Below are 19,270 nucleotides of genomic sequence, written 5' to 3'. Positions count from 1 at the left end.
CATCTCAACCAGATATCACTCCCTTGTCCGGGCTTGGGGCCCAGCTTGGCACAAGATGAGCCACTGTAGTGAAAAGAAGTAGCTTTGGTTTGTGTGTCAAGCTGGCCTCAAAAATGCTGCTTCCAGGGGCACCTGGGTGGTTCAGTGGTTGAGAGTCTTCCTCTGGCTCAGGTCATAATCCTGGGGTCCCTGGGATCAAGTCCCGGGAGCCTGCTTCTCCCTCCCTAAGTCTCTGCCTCTCTCTCTATGTCTCTCATGAATAAATAAATAAAATCTTAAAAAAAAAATGCTGCTTCCAGCAAGGGCTGTGACAAGGGATGGGGGTGGGGGGTTGGAGGGTGGTAATGTGACCAGATAACAGAGTGGAGGGAGGAAAGAGCCACATGCTAGGGGCTCAAGGGAAGTCTGGGGAGCTGAAAAGGCACCTGGAGACTAATGAGTTTTGAAAATAGTGTGTAACTTTGTTATTTTCTTTTTAAAGATTTTATTTATTTATTCATAGAAACACAGAGAGAGAATGAGAGGCAGAGACACAGGCAGAGGGAGAAGCAGGCTCCATGCCGGAAGCCCGACGTGGGACTCGATCCAGGGTCTCCAGGATCACGCCCTGGGCTGAAGGCGGTGCTAAACCGCTGCGCCACCGGGGCTGCCCTAGTGTGTAACTTTGGCACAAATTTTCAAGTTTGGTCTAGGGGTGGTAGAAGGGGAGGAGGGTGGGGGGTGGGAGTGAATGGGTGACGGGCACTGGGTGTTATTCTGTATGTTAGTAAATTGAACACCAATAAAAAATAAATTTAAAAAAAAAAATTTTCAAGTTTGGTGAATCTGACTATACTAAATTAAGAATTTTTGCTCCATAAAGGAAACCCATTATTGTTTGCAAAAGGCTGTCCTCCAGGGCAAGCAATGAGATTGTTGCTCTCTGTGGGGAAGAGCAGGTAGGGTGGGGGATAGAGACTTCCTCCTTATCTCTGTTCTTAAGGAAGCTCTTTCACCCTCAGGCCAGGGGTGGGGCAAGAGAATAAGCTGGGCTACCTTGCCCAGGAACTTCCGAGAATGTGCTAATGCCTTTTTAAACAGGAGATCTCCCGCAGAGGGTGGGAAGTTGGGTCCCTGAGACCCCTATACTCTAAGTCAGTATCAGACTTAGGCACTTCCGTATTACATGTGGAAGCTGACCCTGGGCCCCTCTGGGGGGGGCGCCCTATAGCTGCCCGGCCCAAAGGTTCCATAGCCTCTAGCCCAGCGTGGCTATTGAGCACCTGAAACGTAGCTAAAGTGAAATGTGCTGGGGCACCTGGTGGCTCAGTGGTTGAGCATCTATCTGTCTTTGGCTCAGATCGTGATCCTGGGGTCCTGAGATCAAGTCCTGCATCAGGCTCCCTGTAGGGAGCCTGCTTCTCCCTCTGCCTATGTCTCTAGCTCTCTCTGTGTTTCTCTCATGAATAAATAAATAAATAAAAATCTTTTAAAAAATAAAGTGAAATGTGCTTAACTATAAAACACACTTTCGAATAATTAGTACAAAAAGATATGTAAGGGGCGCCTGGGTGGCTCAGTTGGTTAATCGTCTGACCTTGGCTGGGGTCATGATCTCAAGGTCCTAGGGTTGAGCCCCACGTTGGGCTCCATCCTCAGCAGGGAGTCTGCTTGAGGATTCTCTCCCTCTGCCTCTCCCCCTGTGTTCTCTCTCTCTCAAATAAATAAATAATCTTTAAAAAAAAAAAAAAAAAAAAAAGGAATGTAGGCAGCCCGGGTGGCTCAGTGGTTTAGCACCATCTTCAGCCCAGGCATGATCCTGGAGTCCCGGGATCGAGTCCCACGTCAGGCTCCCAGTGCATGGAGCCTGCTTCCCCCTCTGCCTGTGTCTCTGCCTCTCTCTCTCTCTCTGTGACTATCATAAAAAAAATAAAAATAAAAAAATAAAAAAGGGGTCTTTTTTACTTACTTAAAACTCTAAGAGAAAAGAAAAAGCCAAGAAGCCCCCAGGGTGACTGGTGGCTGTGGGGCTGCCAGGCTGGCTTCCTGGTCTTGCCCCCCCAACCCCTGCCCACCCTGGGATGACTAGGCCACAGGGCGATGCTGGGCTCACAGTGCCATCTAGTGGCCTCGTAGTGATGAGGGGAAAGACCAAAGGTAGGGCTGGGGCCCGGGGAAGGGGAGGAGCAGGGAGGAGCCTCAGGTCGGGGGTCCCTCCAGGGCGGGTAATACGGTGCAGCCAGCTGCCCCCACTCCAGTGTGCGGTGCCGCCTCCGCACTTCCCCCACTCCCAACTAGGCTCTCTCTGTCTCTCTTTTGTTAAGATCTTATGCATTTATTTATGAGATTCACAGAGGCGGAGACATAGGCAGAGGGAGAAGCAGGCTCTTCACAAGGAGCCCAATGCGAGACTTGATCCCCGGACCCTGGGATCACGACCTGGCCCAAGGCACATGCTCAACCACTGAGCCCCCCAAGCATTCCCCAAGTAGGGTCTTAAACGGAGGCCCATGGCATACTTAGCATACAGAGTGGGTTTGGTCTGCACAGTGTTAACTCAATATGTGCTTTTTTAAAAATCCATTTCACATAGAAATGGAGCACCAGACTTTTAACATGAAGATCTGGGAACTCTGGGCCCGTTTTCTGCAAAACAGCAAGGTGCTGGGCTAGCTGCAGGCATGGAGCTCCTGCAGCTCCACCTTCAGGAGGCTGGCCTTCCCCGGGGGATTGGAGCTGTGAGCCCCTGCAGCTAGACAGACGGACTGGCCTGTCTGTTCCACTGGCTGCTGAAGAAAGGTATTCCCAGGTATGCCCTGCCCCTTCCTTGCCCAGACCCTGGCCCAGTGAAGGTCTGGCTGGCTGAAGACACCAACCAAGTGCCCAGGGTGTGTCCACATGGACGCTAATTCCTACCTCTCTGCCTGGCCCCAGCCTTAGTGCACTCGGAGCAAGGAAGATGGCGAGATGTTAGCAGTGAAGGGGAAAGGGACCTGCATACTGTGGGGATGTCCTTTGAGGGTAGGATGGGCAGGGGAGCAAACCTCGGAAGGATGGGGGAGTTGGACCCCAATCCAAGGGTAGAGGTAATTGAACTCTCTCAGATCCATGCCCCACAGGTGTCAGGAAACCCTCTGGGGCTGACGGGGCAGGAATAATGAAGTCAATTCCTCTTCTCACTGAGGCCCTCCTGGGCTTAGCTCACCCTGCAACTGCAGCCTTCTGGTATCTGTGGTACGTGTGAGCATGCATGTGCACACACACACACACAATGTAAGAAAAACTTGATGTAATCCCACTCCTATCAGCAAGCATCCAGGTTTCACATCCAGTGAAGTGGACTCCCTGCAAAGGATCCACTCAGGATACTTTGTCCTTGCTGTCCTTGCTCAAAACATTTCCCTACCCCTCTTTGGAAGGCTCTCTAAAGAAACAAATCTTGCACCTTTAAAAAGCAAGTGTGAAGAACCTAATAGATACTAACTGTTTGCATCTCTCCAAATTCTCTTAGGGTATCGTTCATGTACCTACACGTTTGTCTATGGTTATAATCAGTGGGCACAGACCATTGTGTGATCTGCTCCTCTAACTCACGATTTTCCCTCTGTTAGAACACCAGCCTTTGCTCTTCACCATGTCTCTAGGATTGGGCCTTGGTATTCTTTCAAATCTTTCACTGGGCCAGTGCCTCTGGGACCACCTTCTTTGCAAATATGCTTTTCCTTTTCGGATTACTCCGTTGGAGTACTTTTTTTTTTTTTTTTAATTTTTATTTATTTATGATAGTCACACAGAGAGAGAGAGGCAGAGACACAGGCAGAGGGAGAAGCAGGCTCCATGCACCGGGAGCCTGACGTGGGATTCGATCCTGGGTCTTCAGGATCGTGCCCTGGGCCAAAGGCAGGCGCCAAACCGCTGCGCCACCCAGGGATCCCCTTTGGAGTACTTTAATTGCAATTTGGCCAAATTGTTTTATATCAGAAAAGGAACAGATCCACAGGACAACTAGAAATCTGGAAATGTGCCCTTTCCTCACCATCCCTGACAACATCGGTCTCACATTTGTTATCTATCTCTGCCAGTGTGTCTCTCTCATTGCTAGACAGACAAGGTGCTGGTCCCTGTGATGGAGGCAATGAATACAAGGGGAGGGATTGGAAGGTTCAGACTTCCTAAGAGGAGCCAAAAGACTGCGTGTATCAGCCCTTCGTGAGCTGTGAAGCTGCTACCAGGGTCTGCCATTCTTCTCTGTGCCCCCTCTTTCCTGCACTATTCCAGTGCACGGTTGCGATCAACCTTATAGATAGAGGATTTCTGTCTTTAGATATACCAGTCTTCCATCTCTCTCTCTCTCTCTCTCTCTCTCTCTCTCTCTCTTTAGACTTATTTTGGGACACCTGAGTGGCTCAGCAGTTGAGCGTCTGCCTCAGGCTCAGGGCGTGATCCTGGGATCCCCCATCAAGTCCCCACATCAGGCTCCTTGCAGGGAGCCTACTTCTGCCTCTGCCTATGTCTCTGCCTCTCTCTGTGTGTGTTTCTCATTAATAAATAAAATCTTTTTTTAAAAAAGTTTAAGATTTATTTATTTATATATTTGAGAGAGAGCATGACCTGGGGGAGAGGCAGTGGGAGAAGCAGAGAGAATCTCCAGCAGATTCCCTGCTGAACTCAGAGCTGCATCCCATGACCCCAAGATGGTTACCTGACCAAAATCAAGAGTCAGATGCTCAGCCGACTGAGTCACCCAGGCGCCCCAACACTTCGTATCTTTTAGCCATAACTTTTAGCAGCTCTCCTACATGTTTTCTCTTTCTAGCACTTTCCTCTTTAGATTTGCTTCATACCTATTGTCAAACCATTTTTCTCTGTATTTGGACAAACCTATCTGGTCTCCGTTGATAATGTCCATTTCTTTAATAATCACAAATTTAGCTTCTTTCACAGTAAGCCAGTCATCTTGGATGGATATGGTTTGGGGATCCAGATTAAAAAAATCAAACAAGGGTTCCAGAAAATTTGGAGGGCACATGATTAAAGGTATTCGAGCCCAGGAGACCCTAATGCATCAGGGAGAGAGGTAGGGAGTACCTGTTAGGTCAATAAATGCACATATACACACACAAACATTCACACGTCCACATGTCTATATAAGCACTCATGTGATGTGTGGGTGTCAGAGAACCTTTGCGACAAAAAAAGGTCTTTGAATACTAGGCAAACACCTAACAGCACTCAAATATACACAAGTATGGGGGAGCCTAGGTGGCTCAGTGTTTGAGCACCTGCCTTTGGCTCAGGAAGTGATCCTGGGGTGGTGGGATCGAGTCCCACATCAGGCTCCCCATGAGGAGCCTGCTTTTCTCTGCCTGTCTCCGTGTCTCTCGTGAATAAATAAATAAAATCTTAACAATATATATGTGTATATACACACACACACACACACAAATGCACTCGAACACATGGTCCTGATAAGACAATAGCTAATGTGTTTTCAGCTTTCATTTATAAAACAGCTTCCCACGCATTCTCTCTTTATAACAACCTGTGAATAGAATTTGTCTTAATAGCTTTCACTCATTGAGCGCTCACAGGGCCGGACACTATGCTAAGTGCTTGAAATGCATTATCTCATTTAGTCTGCACAACAGCCTATGATGCTCACCTTTAGCCCATTATACAGAGGGAAACACCGGGGCTCAAAGCCCTTAGGCAATTTGCCAAAGGTCACTGGGCTGGAAAATGAAGACACTGCGAAGTACTTTCACATCCTCCCCTGACTTCACACATCTGCTGCACATTCACACTTCCACCTGCAGGGGGCACCCTCACCATTCCTGAGCTGAGAGTGCAACTGAGCCAGAACTCTCACCTCTTTCTATCCTGGAACTTAGGAAAGCAGGACTTACTGGTCATTTTATTATGTTTCTAGGGCATAAAAACCTGGAGCCGAAAAAAAAAAAAAAAAACCTGGAGCCGAAGCAAGGCAGAGGCATTGTCCAAACTTATCATAAGATTTATAAGAATATACAAACAGCAACAATTTATGGAACACCTTCTAATCGCCAGAAACTGCACATAATGAACCAGTGTTAACCCTCACAGCCACCCTGAGGTGGAATCATCTGTGTCAGTGGTGAGGAACTAGAGGTTTAGAGAGGGTAAGTGATGCCATGGGTCACACACGTAGTAAGTGGCAGAACACACGTAGGTCTGGCTCTTTCCTTTCCACTATCAGACGGTGGCACCACCTCTCCACAGATGGAAGGCTCAGTGGGCAAGCCTGGGGCCAGATTCCCATATTTTGTTCCTGATTGGATCCCATGATTCCTCTGCCCAGAGTCAAAGCCTTTTTGTGATCTGTGCTGCAGCCACCTGCCCTGTAAAATTGGGAGTCCTAATACCTGTGGGCTCGGGACAGGGTGCTGAGTGTGCCAGCCAGTGTCTTGCTTGCAGAAAGCAAAGATATCTTTAATTACAGCAGTGAGCCTCACCTTGACTATCTGGGGGATCTCTCACTCATCTCTGGGTCTATAGCTCCAACTTCATCTGTGATGCTCCCCCAATTCTGAGTTGTGTAACTTTTCTTCCCCCAGCTGGAGAGTGTCCAGCTCTCCAAGGAGACCAGAGAGCCCCCAGCCCCTCCCCTGGCACACCTGGGTTCTCACCCCCGCCAGCAGCAACTGCAGCAGCAGCCTGGTCAGCAGGAGTGGGGCCAGACACTAGCTCGGGAGTGCTCACCTTAGATCCCAAAGCTCTCCAGACCTCTCTGGGAGGGCCAGTCATGCCTCCCACTTTCTCAGCAGACTCGGCCTCAGGCCCTAATTCCCTTAGCCTCTTCCCTGTAATCTTTTGATTCCACCTCTGCCCCTCATCAGAGAGGCTCTGGCTGCACCAGACCACTTTTCCCTGGGAGCTCCATGCACCCACACTGAGGGTACAGGCAGGACTTACTGACCCCCCAGTCCGTGGTCTGCTGTAGGCTTCCTTTCCTGGGACTAGCCCAGACTTTGCTTCTGATGCAGCCCTGGCAGTGGGTCACTGCAGACAGCGGCTCTGCAGGGTATCCCGTCCAGAGGTGAGGCTGACCCCAGCTTGAGTCTCTTGGTGCTGCTCCCCCTCTTCAAATAATGTCCTCTCCCACAGTGCTCCTCACAGTGCTCAGCCACACCTGGGGGCTTGCCAGGAATCAATGCCCCAGGTACCTACCTCCAGGCATCAGGCCCGGGTCCCCACATTCCGCAGTGAGCTCCCAGTCCTCAGGCTTTCCTGCCACCCTGGGCCACTAAGCCCAGTGGACACCTTATAGCAGACAGAGATGGCAACTTTTTCCTTTTTATTTGGCTCCTTCTGTTGGCTCTCTCAGATCACAGACTTGGGGTATCAGCACAGGCAGGGGATGTGGACAGCACACTGTCATCCGACCACACCAGGGGTCACCCGCCCTCCCACATTCAAGTCCCCCTGTCCAAAAGCCCCCTTTCTCCTATAGAGCAGCAAGAGAACACAGGACTCAGAGGCACAGGACTGCAAAGATCACTTTGAGAGAAGAGTTCAAGTCCAAACGGAAGGATCCTGCACCTTTCTTGGAGCCGCCACCCCTGCTTGGGATCCGGGCGGCGAGAGGGGTGCCGGGCAGCGCGGCCCTGGGCTCCAGTTCCTTCCCACTGGCCAGGCTGCCTCCTCTCTCTCTCAGGCCTCGGCCACTCCGTTGTGGCCCGGGGGTTTGGGGCAGTCTGCCCGTTTGCAGCCGTGGCCACTGGCTCCTCCCTCCAGGCCTCCGGTAGCTCCCGGGAGCCAGTCAGGAGCGCTGGGAGCCCAGCCCGGGGCCCGCTCGCAGGTGGGCCCGTGGCCAGGCCGAGGGAGCCGCTGGGACCCGGCGCCAGCTTCCCGCGGACGCCTGGGCCGCGCCCTGAGCCTCGGCCGCCGCCCGGGGCCGTCCGGGGGGCGTGCGCGGGGAGCACGAGGCGCAGCGCGGCGCGAAGGGGCCGACGGGCGGCGGCGCGGGCGGCGGGGGGCTGGAGCCCGCTTCCCCGCTGCCCCCCGCGGCGGCGCGCGCGGCCTGCCCGAGGCACTCCAGGTGCCCGCAGGGCCAGCGGGGCGCGGGGCTGGCGCGCAGCACCAGGGAGAGCGCCGCGATGCGGTGGATGGCCCTGCGCAGCGTGGCGATCTTGGAGAGCCTCTTGCCGCCCAGGTCGTGCCGCAGCGCCCGGCGCAGCGCGTTGAACGCCTCGTTGTAGTCCAGGATGCGCTTGCGCTCCCGCACGTTGGCCGCCATGCGCCGCGCCTTGGAGCGCACCGGCCGAGCGCGCTTCCGGCCGCCCGCCGCCTCCTCGGCCTCGCCCTTCTCCCTCAGCACCCCCAAACGCCTCCCGGCCTCCGGGCGAGAGCCCCCCGAGTCCTCGGAGGAGCCCTCGGCCCCCTGGAGGCCCCTGAGGCCTGGTCCCGGCACGCGTCGGTGCATGGCCTTCCCCGGGCCTCGCTGCCCCCCGCTCCAGCCCACTGGGCTGGCAGGCCACCTCCGGAGCCTCGACTCCTGCGGGCTGGACACTCCCCGGACGGGCCCTCTCTAGCTGGGCTTTATGGCACCACGTGGCTCTCCACCCTCCCCATCCATCCATCTCCCTCCTCCTGCTTTATTACCTGCCTCCAGGTAGGCTGGCGAGGGAGGAACCGAGAGGAAGGAAACGACGAGGGGAGGAAGCATGCAGATTCTTGTACTAGGGGACCAGACGGGGCGGCCCGGCCACGCCCGGGGCAGTGCTCCAGCCGCCAGGGGGAACCCGCCCTGCCTCACTGGGGGGCCTCTCTCGGGTGACCAGGTTGAACCTTCTACACCTGCAGCCCCCAAATACACCGCCAAATTTGGCCTCTGGGCGGGAGTGCTGGTAGGTGCACAGAAGGGTCACAATGGTAGTTGAGTGTGTTTCAAGAACCTGGAAAGTTCTTGTCCAGGCCTGTGGACAACCACAGAGCTGTCCTTGAGGAAAGCATGACTGTCCCAGGGGGACCATACAGAAGGGCCCTGCAGGTAAAGGGGACCTGGAGCTTCTTGCTTTTTCAGCTACTTGAGTGAGGCTGGCTGGGATCTGGATTTGGGCTTTTAATGGGCCTTACTCTCCCTCTCCCTTGCCTTTGGCTCCTACTTCTGAAGGCAGAGCTGGACTGAGTCAGCAGCAGAGGGTGATGTCTCTCTGGCTCCCCTTGTGGTACCCATCAGGGGCATCTCTTGGTATTCAGGGCCCTTGTGTCCCATGACACAGAGCTGCCATGTTGTGAACTCAGAGAACCCACCCCACCCACCCATTCCTGGGGATTTGAATTTGTAATAGTCTCAGAAATAGAATAATACTAGTCCTAGAGGAAGACCCTCAATGGAATTTCAGGCATCCACAAGTGAGATATTTGGAGTACCAAGGTCAATCTCATTCTCAGCCATAGTCCAAATGCCTCAAAATGGAAAGGCTTGCTCTGGCATCAGCTGGGATGGCCATGGGGTTCACATTCATCTCACCAAAGACCATACCAACAATCCCATTATTTCAAACTGTTAATTGCTCCATGGTGAAAGAGAACAGGGCACTAGGAAACAAATTATATATGTATCTGTGTGATAATTTGTTTTATTGTCAGTCTTGCTCACTAGACTGTAAGCATCCTTAAGGATATTTGTATTCCTAGGGCTCTGTTCCCCAAATCTGCAATATCTATGAAAATAAAAAGTGAATGAAAGCAGATAGAACTGGATGTTTTCTCCTCTCAATCTCTTTCCCATCACCCCACAAATACACACATATGCACACATGATCACACAAAAATATACACCTCCAGGAGGATTCTACACAGAGCATAGGCCACAGATGTCTGAGCGCCCAAGTCCACCCATCCAGCTCAAGTCACAGGATGTCAGTCTCACAGGATGTCAGTCTCACTGATGTCAGAGTGAGAGGCAGAGAGAGTCAAAACCCAGGAAATCTGGGACACCTGGGTAGCTCAGTGGTTGAGTGTCTGCCTTTGGTTCAGGTCGTGATCCCGGGGTCCTGGGATCGATTCCTGCATCAGGCTTCCAGTGAGGAGCCTGCTTCTCCCTTTGCCTGTGTCTCTTTCCCTCTCTCTGTATCTCTCATAAATAAATAAAATCTTAAAAAAAAACAAAAACAAACCAGAGACTCTGATTCCTGAGTGTTACATTCTATGGCCACCTCTGCTCCCACCCTAATTCATGTCCCTTAGCGCCTCAATGTCACTCTACAAAGAATGGAGTCATTGCCCTGCTCATGGCTTTGCCCAGCCCTTCAGAAAAGCCTGGCCCCTAGGGCCAAAGGTGGGAGTGTCAGGAGATAGCAGGTGGACATTTTAGTCCCAGAAGGGCCAGGTAGAATAGGTGATTTGGTAAGTGGAAGCCCTCTTCTAGCCTTCCCCCAGCCAGTGTCCCCTTATGAAATGTCCCCCATCCATGGCACCTTGGGGCCTATGAGTGTTTCCAGAGAATTCCCCCAGACAGGGAGTCAGGAGACCCAGGTCTAGTTCTGCTACCCACTTGCTTCATGACTTTGTACCAGTCATGGTACCTCAGTTTCCTTTTCTTTGCAAAGAAGACATCCTTTCTACAAAAGAAGGTAGGCAGGACCAGCTACATAATTTGCATGGCCCAGTGCAAAAGGGAAATATGGGGCTGCTTATTCAAAACTATTGAGATTTGAAGATGGTGACAGCAGAGCATTAAACTGAGCTTGGGGCCCTTCTCTGCGGGGAGGGGGGGCAGGGTGCACAGGTCCCAAGTCCATGAAGCTGGCCTTGAGTATAGGACACAGTAGTGTAGTGGTAAAGAGCACAAGCTTTGGATGTAAACTCATCCAATATTTGCCTCTTCCTTTTTTTATATATATATTTTAACAAATTTTCTTTATTTATTTGAAAGAGAGAGCACAGTAAGGAGAAGAGGCAGAGGGAAAGGGAGAGGGAGAAGCAGACTCCCCACTGAGCAGGGAGCCCAATGCAGGACTCCATCCCAGGACTCTGAGATCATAACCCGAGCCAAAGGCAGATGCTTAACTGACAGAGCCACCCAGGTGTCCCTGGTATTTTTCTCTTTCATAAAAACCTCAGGAAAGGCTCGGAACCTCAGTCCTCTACCTGCCTCAGAGGACTCAGCGAGGTGGAACCCGGTGAAGAGTCGGCCTCAAGAAACACCATGCCTGGTTATCTTGAGGGTAACCTCAGTCTGAGTATGACCATTAACAGGTTTCCTCTCCCCCATGTTGTCTCCAGGGAGCGCATAACACATGATCAGGAGGAAAGGGATGGGCAAGCCCAGAGCCCCCCTCATGAAGGATAGACATGAGTTCCCCGAGGAATCCTTCCCTTCCCACTGATCCCCAGGGCAGCCTCACAGAGGGGACAGTCTGCCTGGGGCAGTGTAGGAGCTAAAGGGAGGGTGCCAGTCAGGTGATAAACATACTTAGGGATGCCTGGGTGGCTCAGTGGTTGAGCATCTGCCTTCTGCTCAGGGCATGATCCTGAAGTCCCAGGATCGAGTCCCACATCAGGCTCCCTGCATGGAGCCTGCTTCTCCCTCTGCCTGTGTCTCTGCCTCTCTCTCTCTCTCTCTCTTTCTCTCTCTCTATGTCTACCATAAATAAATAAATAAAATCTTTTAAAGAAAAAGATACTCAAATAGTTTCAACCAAGTATAAAAATTAAAAAGAGCTTGGCTGACATAGAGAAGGGTTGGGGTAAGGAGGGAAGGTCCCCTAAATGAAGAAGGACAAGCAGGAAAGAATAGAGATTATAGGCTGGAAGCCAGGAAAAGTCCCAATAAGCCCAACTGCCCTCCTCCTGGGCTGACATTTGTTACCTAGAGTTTCCTTGGCTAATCCTATTTCCAATACCAGCCGAACTGATGAATGCTGGGACCCCAGGGAGAGCACAGAGAGCAGAAGTGACAAACCGGTGCCCACCTGCTTACCCTACCGCAGGTGAGCAAGGGCCCAGCAACCCAGGTATAGCTTGAGGGGATTCAAGGTCAGCCTGTAGCCTCCTAGGTACACAGGTTGGGAAGGCTCTAGGCCGGAGTTCTGGATGGAGTTCAGTGGACTGCAGGGAGTCACTAGGCTCTGCCACAGCTTGCTAACCTTTCCTCTGTGAAGCCAGCCCTGAGCCCTTCCCTGCAGGGCTCCCCTTCTTTTTTTAAATTTTAATTTTATTTAAAATCAATGAACATATAGTGTATTTTTAGTTTCACAGACAGCATTTAGTGATTCATCAATTGCGTATAATACCCAGTGCTCATCACATCACATGCCCTCCTTAATGCCCATCACACAGTTACCCCATCCCGCCATCCATCTTCCCTCCAGTGACCCTCAGTTTGTTTCCTATAGTTAAGATAACCTTAACTATAAAAGACAAACCTTTTATGGTTTGTCTCCCTCTCTGATTTCGTCGTATTTTATTTTTCCCTCCCTTCCCTCCCTTCCCTTCCTTTCTGTTTTGTTTCTTAAATTCTACATATGAGTGAAGTCATATATTTGTCTTTCTCTGATTGGCTTATTTCATTTAGCATAATACCCTCATAGTGATCCAAAGGGGCACTTGCACCCCAATGTTTATAACAGCGATGTCCACAATAGCCAAAATATGGAAAGAGCCCAGATGTCCATCGACAGATGAATGGATAAAGAAGATGTTACATATATATATATATATATATATATATATATATATATATATATATATGGAATATATATATGGAATATATATATATGGAATATATATATATATATATATAGAATATATATATATATTCCATGTAACATATATGGAAACCATGAATGAAATCTTAACATTTGCAACTACGTGGATGGAACTAGAGGGCTCAGATCCCTGGGTGGCTCAGCGGTTTAGCGCCTGCCTTTGGCCCAGGACGTGATCCTGGAGTCCCGGGATTGAGTCCCGCATCAGGCTCCCGGCATGGAGCCTGCTTCTCCCTCTGTTTGTGTCTCTGCTTCTCTCTCTATATATATATCATGAATAAATAAATAAAATCTTAAAAAAAAAAAGGAACTAGAGGGCTCTCCTTATTAAACTCCAACTCAGAATTTAGCAGATCATATTGTATTCTTGTGTTCATGCTGGGTTCACATTTAGGTCCCAGTCCTACCACAGTGTCTGGTACATAGCAGGTGCAAGGAAATATTTCCTGAATGTTGAATAGATGGTGTGATTCCTGATATTAAGAATTTCATGGGGATCCCTGGGTGGCGCAGCGGTTTGGCGCCTGCCTTTGGCCCAGGGCGCGATCCTGGAGACCCGGGATCGAATCCCACATCGGGCTCCTGGTGCGTGGAGCCTGCTTCTCCCTCTGCCTGTGTCTCTGCCTCTCTCTCTTTCTCTCTGTGTGACTATCATAAATTAAAAAAAAAAAAAAAGAATTTCATGAAACATTGGAAACTCCACACTGGTCTGATGAAACAAACTCTATATTCAAATCCAGGAAACCTTTATTGAGCATGTACAAATACCAGGCCCAGTGCTATAGGCTCTCATGTGTGTTGAAGCTGCAAACCTGTATTAACTTAAGTCTAGAAGCTCAGGATTAAAATAGAAGGATATAAAACCCAGCAGCCAAATAGAAATACTTTAGAATCCCCCACCCACCTCGTTCCCTGGGGGTAATTTGACAGTTGTCAAAACCTGGTTCTCTGCATGCCTGGCTGGCTCAGTTTGTAGGGCACAGGACTCTTGATTTTTGGGTTGTAAGTTCAAGCCTTGTGTTGGGTGTAGAGATTACATAAAAATAAATTTTTTTTTAATTTTTATTTATTTATGATAGTCACACACAGAGAGAGAGGCAGAGACATAGGCAGAGGGAGAAGCAGGCTCCATGCCGGAAGCCCGACGTGGGACTCAATCCCGGGTCTTCAGGATCACACCCTGGGCTGAAATCCATGCTAAACCGCTGAGCCACCCGGGCTGCCCTTTTCTATTTAAGTTTAATTTTTTTTAATTTTTAAAAATATTATTATTTTTTTTAAAGATTTTATTTATTTATTCATGAGAGACAGGGAGAGACACAGGCAGAGGGAGAAGCAGGCTCCATGCAGGGAGCTCGAGTGGGATTCGATCCCGGGTCTCCAGGATCACACCCTGGGCCAAAGGCAGGCGCTAAACCGCTGCGCCACCCAGGGATCCCATAAAAATAAAATCTTATAAAAAAAAGAAAAAGCTGTGGTTCTCATATTGTGTTTTAATGGCAGCAGTACCTCTGACCTTATCCCAGATCCACTGAATTCAAAATTCTGTCTTAACAGCAAAGTAGTTGGAATGCTCAGAAAGACGTATCTGATTCTCCAGAGTCTCACTCAGTGGCTATTAAATTCTAGTTTGAAAATAAATAATAAATAAATAAATAAATAAATAAATAAATAAATAAATAAATAAATCCTAGCGTGCATAGGAATGACTGTTGAGGTTATTTACATCATACTTGCATGCTATATCGTAGGGTTTATTCAAGGATGGTTTTGATTACACGCAATTTTCTTCTTGCACGTTAACTTTAGAAAACCCTACCCCTGCGTTGGTTGGAGGGAAAGTTTATGACAAGAGACAACTGTAGGTCTCAAAAGGAACAAAGTGGCCATAGAAAATCAGCAAGGAAAAAAATAAATGAGATTGAACCACCGACTTCTCTTCGGGTCCCCTAACATGAACCCTCTAATCGACCTTAAGACGACGTTAGGAAAAGCTAAGAAAATGCCCAAGCAGCACCATTCCCAGGTCCGGGAAGGGGCTCTCCCTCCAATCCCTCCTTCCCCACCCGGGGTCCCCAATACAGCTCTGGCTCTTCTTTCCCGCGTTCCGGACTTTTCCAGGCCAGCTCCCCACGCCCCTCCCCTGCACAGATCAGGACACGGCCCCGGGCTCCACATTCATAATTCTGAGCCACACTCTCCCGACAAATGGCCCGGCGCCCCGCCCAAGAGGGGCGCCCCCGCCTCCCTCGGCGCGCGGCCCCCAACCGCGGGAGTCCGCCGAGGCTCGGTCCCCGGGGCGTGCTGCTCCGCGGGGGGCGCGGGGGGCGCCGGCCCTTCAAAGGCGGGCCGCGGGGCCAGTATTTCCGAGGCACCCGCGGGGCGCCCGGGCCTCCCGCCGCGCGGCTGGATCCGCCCCCGCCTCGGAGCAGCGCGTCCCGGGCCCGCGAGGCGCGGAGGGAGGAGGGGCCGCCGCCGTGATTTAGGGCCAGGCGGTTCCGCCGGCGGCCGCGAAGGTGCCTATTACCGCTCGGCTGGGCCGGGATGTCAGAAATTCCTGCTCTTCCTCTGGAAGTTCCGGCGTCGTCTCCCCCCGCTCCCCCACCTCCAACCCCCCCTCCCCCCACCCCCACCCCGCCTCCACCCCCCCGCCCCCCCCAGGGGAGAACAGAAGTCCCACCCGAGAGAGAACGGAGCCCGCGGGGTCCTGAGAACCGGACGAGCGCCCGAAAGCGACCTCCGGAAGGCCTGCCTCTCCCCTCGCCTGCAGCGGGACCCTCTCCAGGTCCGCTCCGAGATCGTGGAGGGATAATTTGGAACCTGGCACATTTGGGCTGGGTTTCAGGCGCTGCCCATTCATTCATTCATTCATTCATTCATTCAACTGAAGTGCATTGACTGCCTAAGGAGTTCGTTACTGGTGTAGAGTAATAAAACAAAAACCTGTCCTCATGGAAGTCACATTTTTTTTTTTTTTAAGATTTTATTTTAGGGAGAGAGAGAGCAAGAGCAGGGGCAAAGGGGCAGGGGGAAGCAGACTCCCCGCCGAGCAGGGAGCCCTCCTGGGGCTGAACCGCAAGACTCCGAGACCATGACCTGTGTGGAAGGCAGACCTTAACCCACCGGAGCCACCCATGCGCTGGAAGTCACGTTCTAGTGCGGAGAGCAAATCATAACGAAAATAAGGAATTTATGGAGTAAATAAGCACTATTAGAAGTACATTAGGAGGTAATAAATGCTCCCCGGGGAAAAGAAAAAAAACAGCAGAAAAGGTAGGACGCAGAGAGTGTGTATAGGTTCAGGGGCTGGGCGGGCAGCGGGGTAAAGCAGAGCTCACCTGAGAAAGTGACATCTGAGGAAAGACTTGAATGTGACAGCATGGTGGCTTTCTTGAGGAAGAGCTTCCAGGCCGCAGGAATAGCACAGGGCAAAGGCCCTAAGGCAGGAGAGTATGGACAAGCAAGGTGGCCAGTAAGGGTGGGGCAGAGTAAGAAGCCAGTTTGTGTTGGTGACATGGCCATGTAGGCCACCGCAGTATCTTCCAATTTTACTTGGGCGACAAAGGGAAGCCATTAAACATTCATCTCCTTCCCCTCACTTCATGGAGCTTTCAACAGGGGTGCCTGGCTCTCAGTCCAGGGAGCTTGCAACACTTGATCTCAGGGTTATAAATTCAAGCTCCATGTTGGGTGTAGAAATTACATTTTAAAAATATGTTAGGGCAGGGACCCCTGGGTGGCGCAGCGGTTTAGCGCCTGCCTTTGGCCCAGGGCGTGATCCTGGAGACCCGGGATTGAATCCCACTCCAGCTCCCTGCATGGAGCCTGCTCCTCCCTCTGCCTGTGTCTCTCCCTGTCTCTCATGAATAAATAAACAATATCTTTAAAAATAATAATAATATTTTTAAAAATTAAAAAAAAATTAAACTTAAATAGAAAAGGGCAGCCCGGGTGGCTCAGCGGTTTAGCATGGATTTCAGCCCAGGGTGTGATCCTGAAGACCCGGGATTGAGTCCCACGTCAGGCTCCCTGCATGGAGCCTGCTTCTCCCTCTGCCTGTGTCTCTGCCTCTCTCTATCTGTCTCTGTGTGTATCTCATGAATAAATAAATAAAATCTTAAAAAAAAAAACTTAAATAGAAAAAACATTAGCTTTCTCTTTCCCTGACTGTTGGATGAAGACTCCCTCCACCCTACTTCATTTCTTCATGTTAGTGTCCTCCTTCCCCTACCAGTGCTCTGGGGCGTGTCCTTTTCTCTCCTGCCTCCCCTCCACATCTCCTGGCTCATCAGTTGCTCCTCCCTTGGTTTCATAGCTTCCCCCCTTCACTGGCTCTTTCCTTGGAAATAGAAAAGTGCTCAGGCTGCCTTCTCTGAGCTAGTCTTTCTCTACATACTGCAATGATTATCTTCTTCCTTTCATCTCCCAGCATCAATTCTCACTCCTCATAAGCCAAGTCTGGCTCTTGCCACCCCAACCCCCAGTCTTCTAAAACCCTCTTCTTATTCATTCATCTCCCCAGTTACACATTTATTGAGCATCTATTTACCACGTCTTGTCTTAGGTACTGAGGATACAATGATGAAAAAAATGAACAGGGTTCCTATCCTCATAGGGCTCACCATCTAGTGCAGGATACCATCTCATAAACAAGTTATTTCAATAGCACAAAACAAGAACTCAAGGTTTAGAAGTAGGGCAGAGGAGTATGAGTTTCTCTGAGGGGTCAGGAAAGGCTTCACAGGGCACGTGATGCCTCAACTAGATTTCAAAGGATGAAGAGGAATTTGCCAAGCAGACAAGGGGTAGAAAGACATTGAAGATCAATGGAACAACATGTGCCAGGGCCCAGAAGTTTAAGCCATCAGAGTATGATGAGGACAACGCAGTAAATTGGCTTTTCCAAACCATGATATGAGAGACCAAGAAGTGGGAGGGGAGGCTGGGGATTACTAGGAATCATGCCCCAAAGCTTGGGTTTTGGTTATTGTAGGTCCCTGAATACCACAGAAGGAAGTTAAGTTGATGAGTGACACAGTCATATACAGATTGTAGCTATAGCTCCTTGAGCAGTATGGAGAATGGATTTAAGGCAAACTCCAGTTAAGAGACTACTGCAGGGATGGGACGCCTGGGTGGCTCAATGGTTGAGTGTCTGCCTTTGGTTCAGGTGGTGATCCTCGAGTCCCAGGATGGAGTCCCACATCGGGCTTCCTTCATGGAGCCTGCTTCTCCCTCTGCCTATGTCTCTGCCTCTGTGTGTGTGTGTGTGTCTTTCATGAATAAAATAATAAAATCTTAAAAAAAAGAAAAAGTGATCCCTGGGTGGCTCAGCAGTTTGGTGCCTGCCTTTGGCCCAGGGCACGATCCTGGAGTCCTAGGACTGAGTCCCACGTCAGGCTCCCTGCATGGAGCCTGCTTCTCCCTCTGCCTGTGTCTCTGCCTCTCTCTCTATGTCTATCATGAATAAATAAATAAAATCTTTTTTAAAAAATTAAATTAAAAAATAACTTTAAAAAAAAGAGGCTACTGCAGGGGTCCAGGTGACAGGGGAGGGGCCTGAGATATGCAAGTTGGTGGGATGGGGGAACTGGAGTCAACACCTGTTTGGAAACTAGAACTGGCACAGGGGCCACCAACTGGATGTGGCAGATGAGCATCTCCCCATCCTCCTTCAAGAACCAGAAGCCTGGGATTTCTGAGAAGACTCTAGTGATGGGCTCTCTAGGGTCCAACTGTAGACCTACCTGGAGAAGGCCCAGGTAGGGCAGAGAGCTGATGGCGTTATGGTCACCTCTGGGGGGTAGCTGGGAGACCTGGGAGACTGGGGCATTCCCATGCCTGCTTTTGTTATCATTGTTGTTTGCTAAGTAACATTCCAATAGTCTTCTTACCTGGGGGGAGGGGCACCTCCCTGGTGGGATTTCAGGTGGGAGGGATTCCTCCCAGCTGAGACAGACAGGGGTCTTGATTTGAATGTAGGAGCAGGTGTCGCAAAGAAACAGGCAAGACAGGAGAAATTACTCTGCCAGTACCTGGGCCAGTAGCCTCCAGTGTCCTGCAGGGGCATCCCTAGGAGGTTACTGTCTAGGCAGGGTCCAGCCACCCGGTCTCCTGTAATTCCTATGAGTTTCTTTAATTTGATCCCCAGTCTTTCTTTCCATTGACCTTATGAGCTGCCTCAGAGCTACCCAGTAAGTTCCTCTTCCGCTTAAGTGAACCAAATTGGGTTTTGTTGTTTACAACCAAGAATCCTGACAACACAAATTCCCAAGCCAGTCCCTGTACCTATGGTGTGCCAGCTTTGAAATCTGGGCCAGGTCACTTAGCCTCTCTGATCCTTAGTTTCCTCATCTATAAAATGAATTGATAACTGCCTCCTAACCAGATTGTAATAAGTAAATGACAGCATGCACAGAATACCCTTGGTGCTGTGCGTGGCACATAGGCACTTAATACAATTTTGTTATTATGATTGTTATCCTCTTTCTGGCAGACTTACCACCCAGGAGTTCTTTCTTCCAAGCTCATGCAGGCAT

At 50.5% G+C, this 19,270-nt stretch overlaps 1 protein-coding gene and 1 long non-coding RNA gene across 2 annotated transcripts; both read right to left on the bottom strand.

The window, feature by feature from the left end:
* Window positions 1-7,295: 7,295 nt before the first annotated feature.
* BHLHA9 (basic helix-loop-helix family member a9) lies at window positions 7,296-8,766 on the bottom strand. Its single transcript, XM_077850423.1, has one exon. The coding sequence runs from the start codon at window positions 8,438-8,440 to the stop codon at window positions 7,778-7,780; it is 663 nt and encodes a 220-aa protein (XP_077706549.1). The 5' UTR covers window positions 8,441-8,766; the 3' UTR covers window positions 7,296-7,777.
* Window positions 8,767-15,694: 6,928 nt separating this feature from the next.
* On the bottom strand, window positions 15,695-18,618 carry LOC144285264 (uncharacterized). The gene is made up of 3 exons (XR_013353594.1): window positions 18,479-18,618; window positions 16,070-16,168; window positions 15,695-15,884 (listed from the first exon to the last, which is right to left on the bottom strand). It is a non-coding gene; the product is annotated as an uncharacterized LOC144285264 (long non-coding RNA).
* Between the last annotated feature and the right edge of the window lie 652 nt (window positions 18,619-19,270).

Source organism: Canis aureus, chromosome 16, assembly GCF_053574225.1.
Source record: "Canis aureus isolate CA01 chromosome 16, VMU_Caureus_v.1.0, whole genome shotgun sequence".
NCBI lineage: Eukaryota > Metazoa > Chordata > Mammalia > Carnivora > Canidae > Canis > Canis aureus.
Note: the sequence above shows the minus strand (reverse complement) of the source record. Positions and strands in the feature narration are given on the sequence as shown.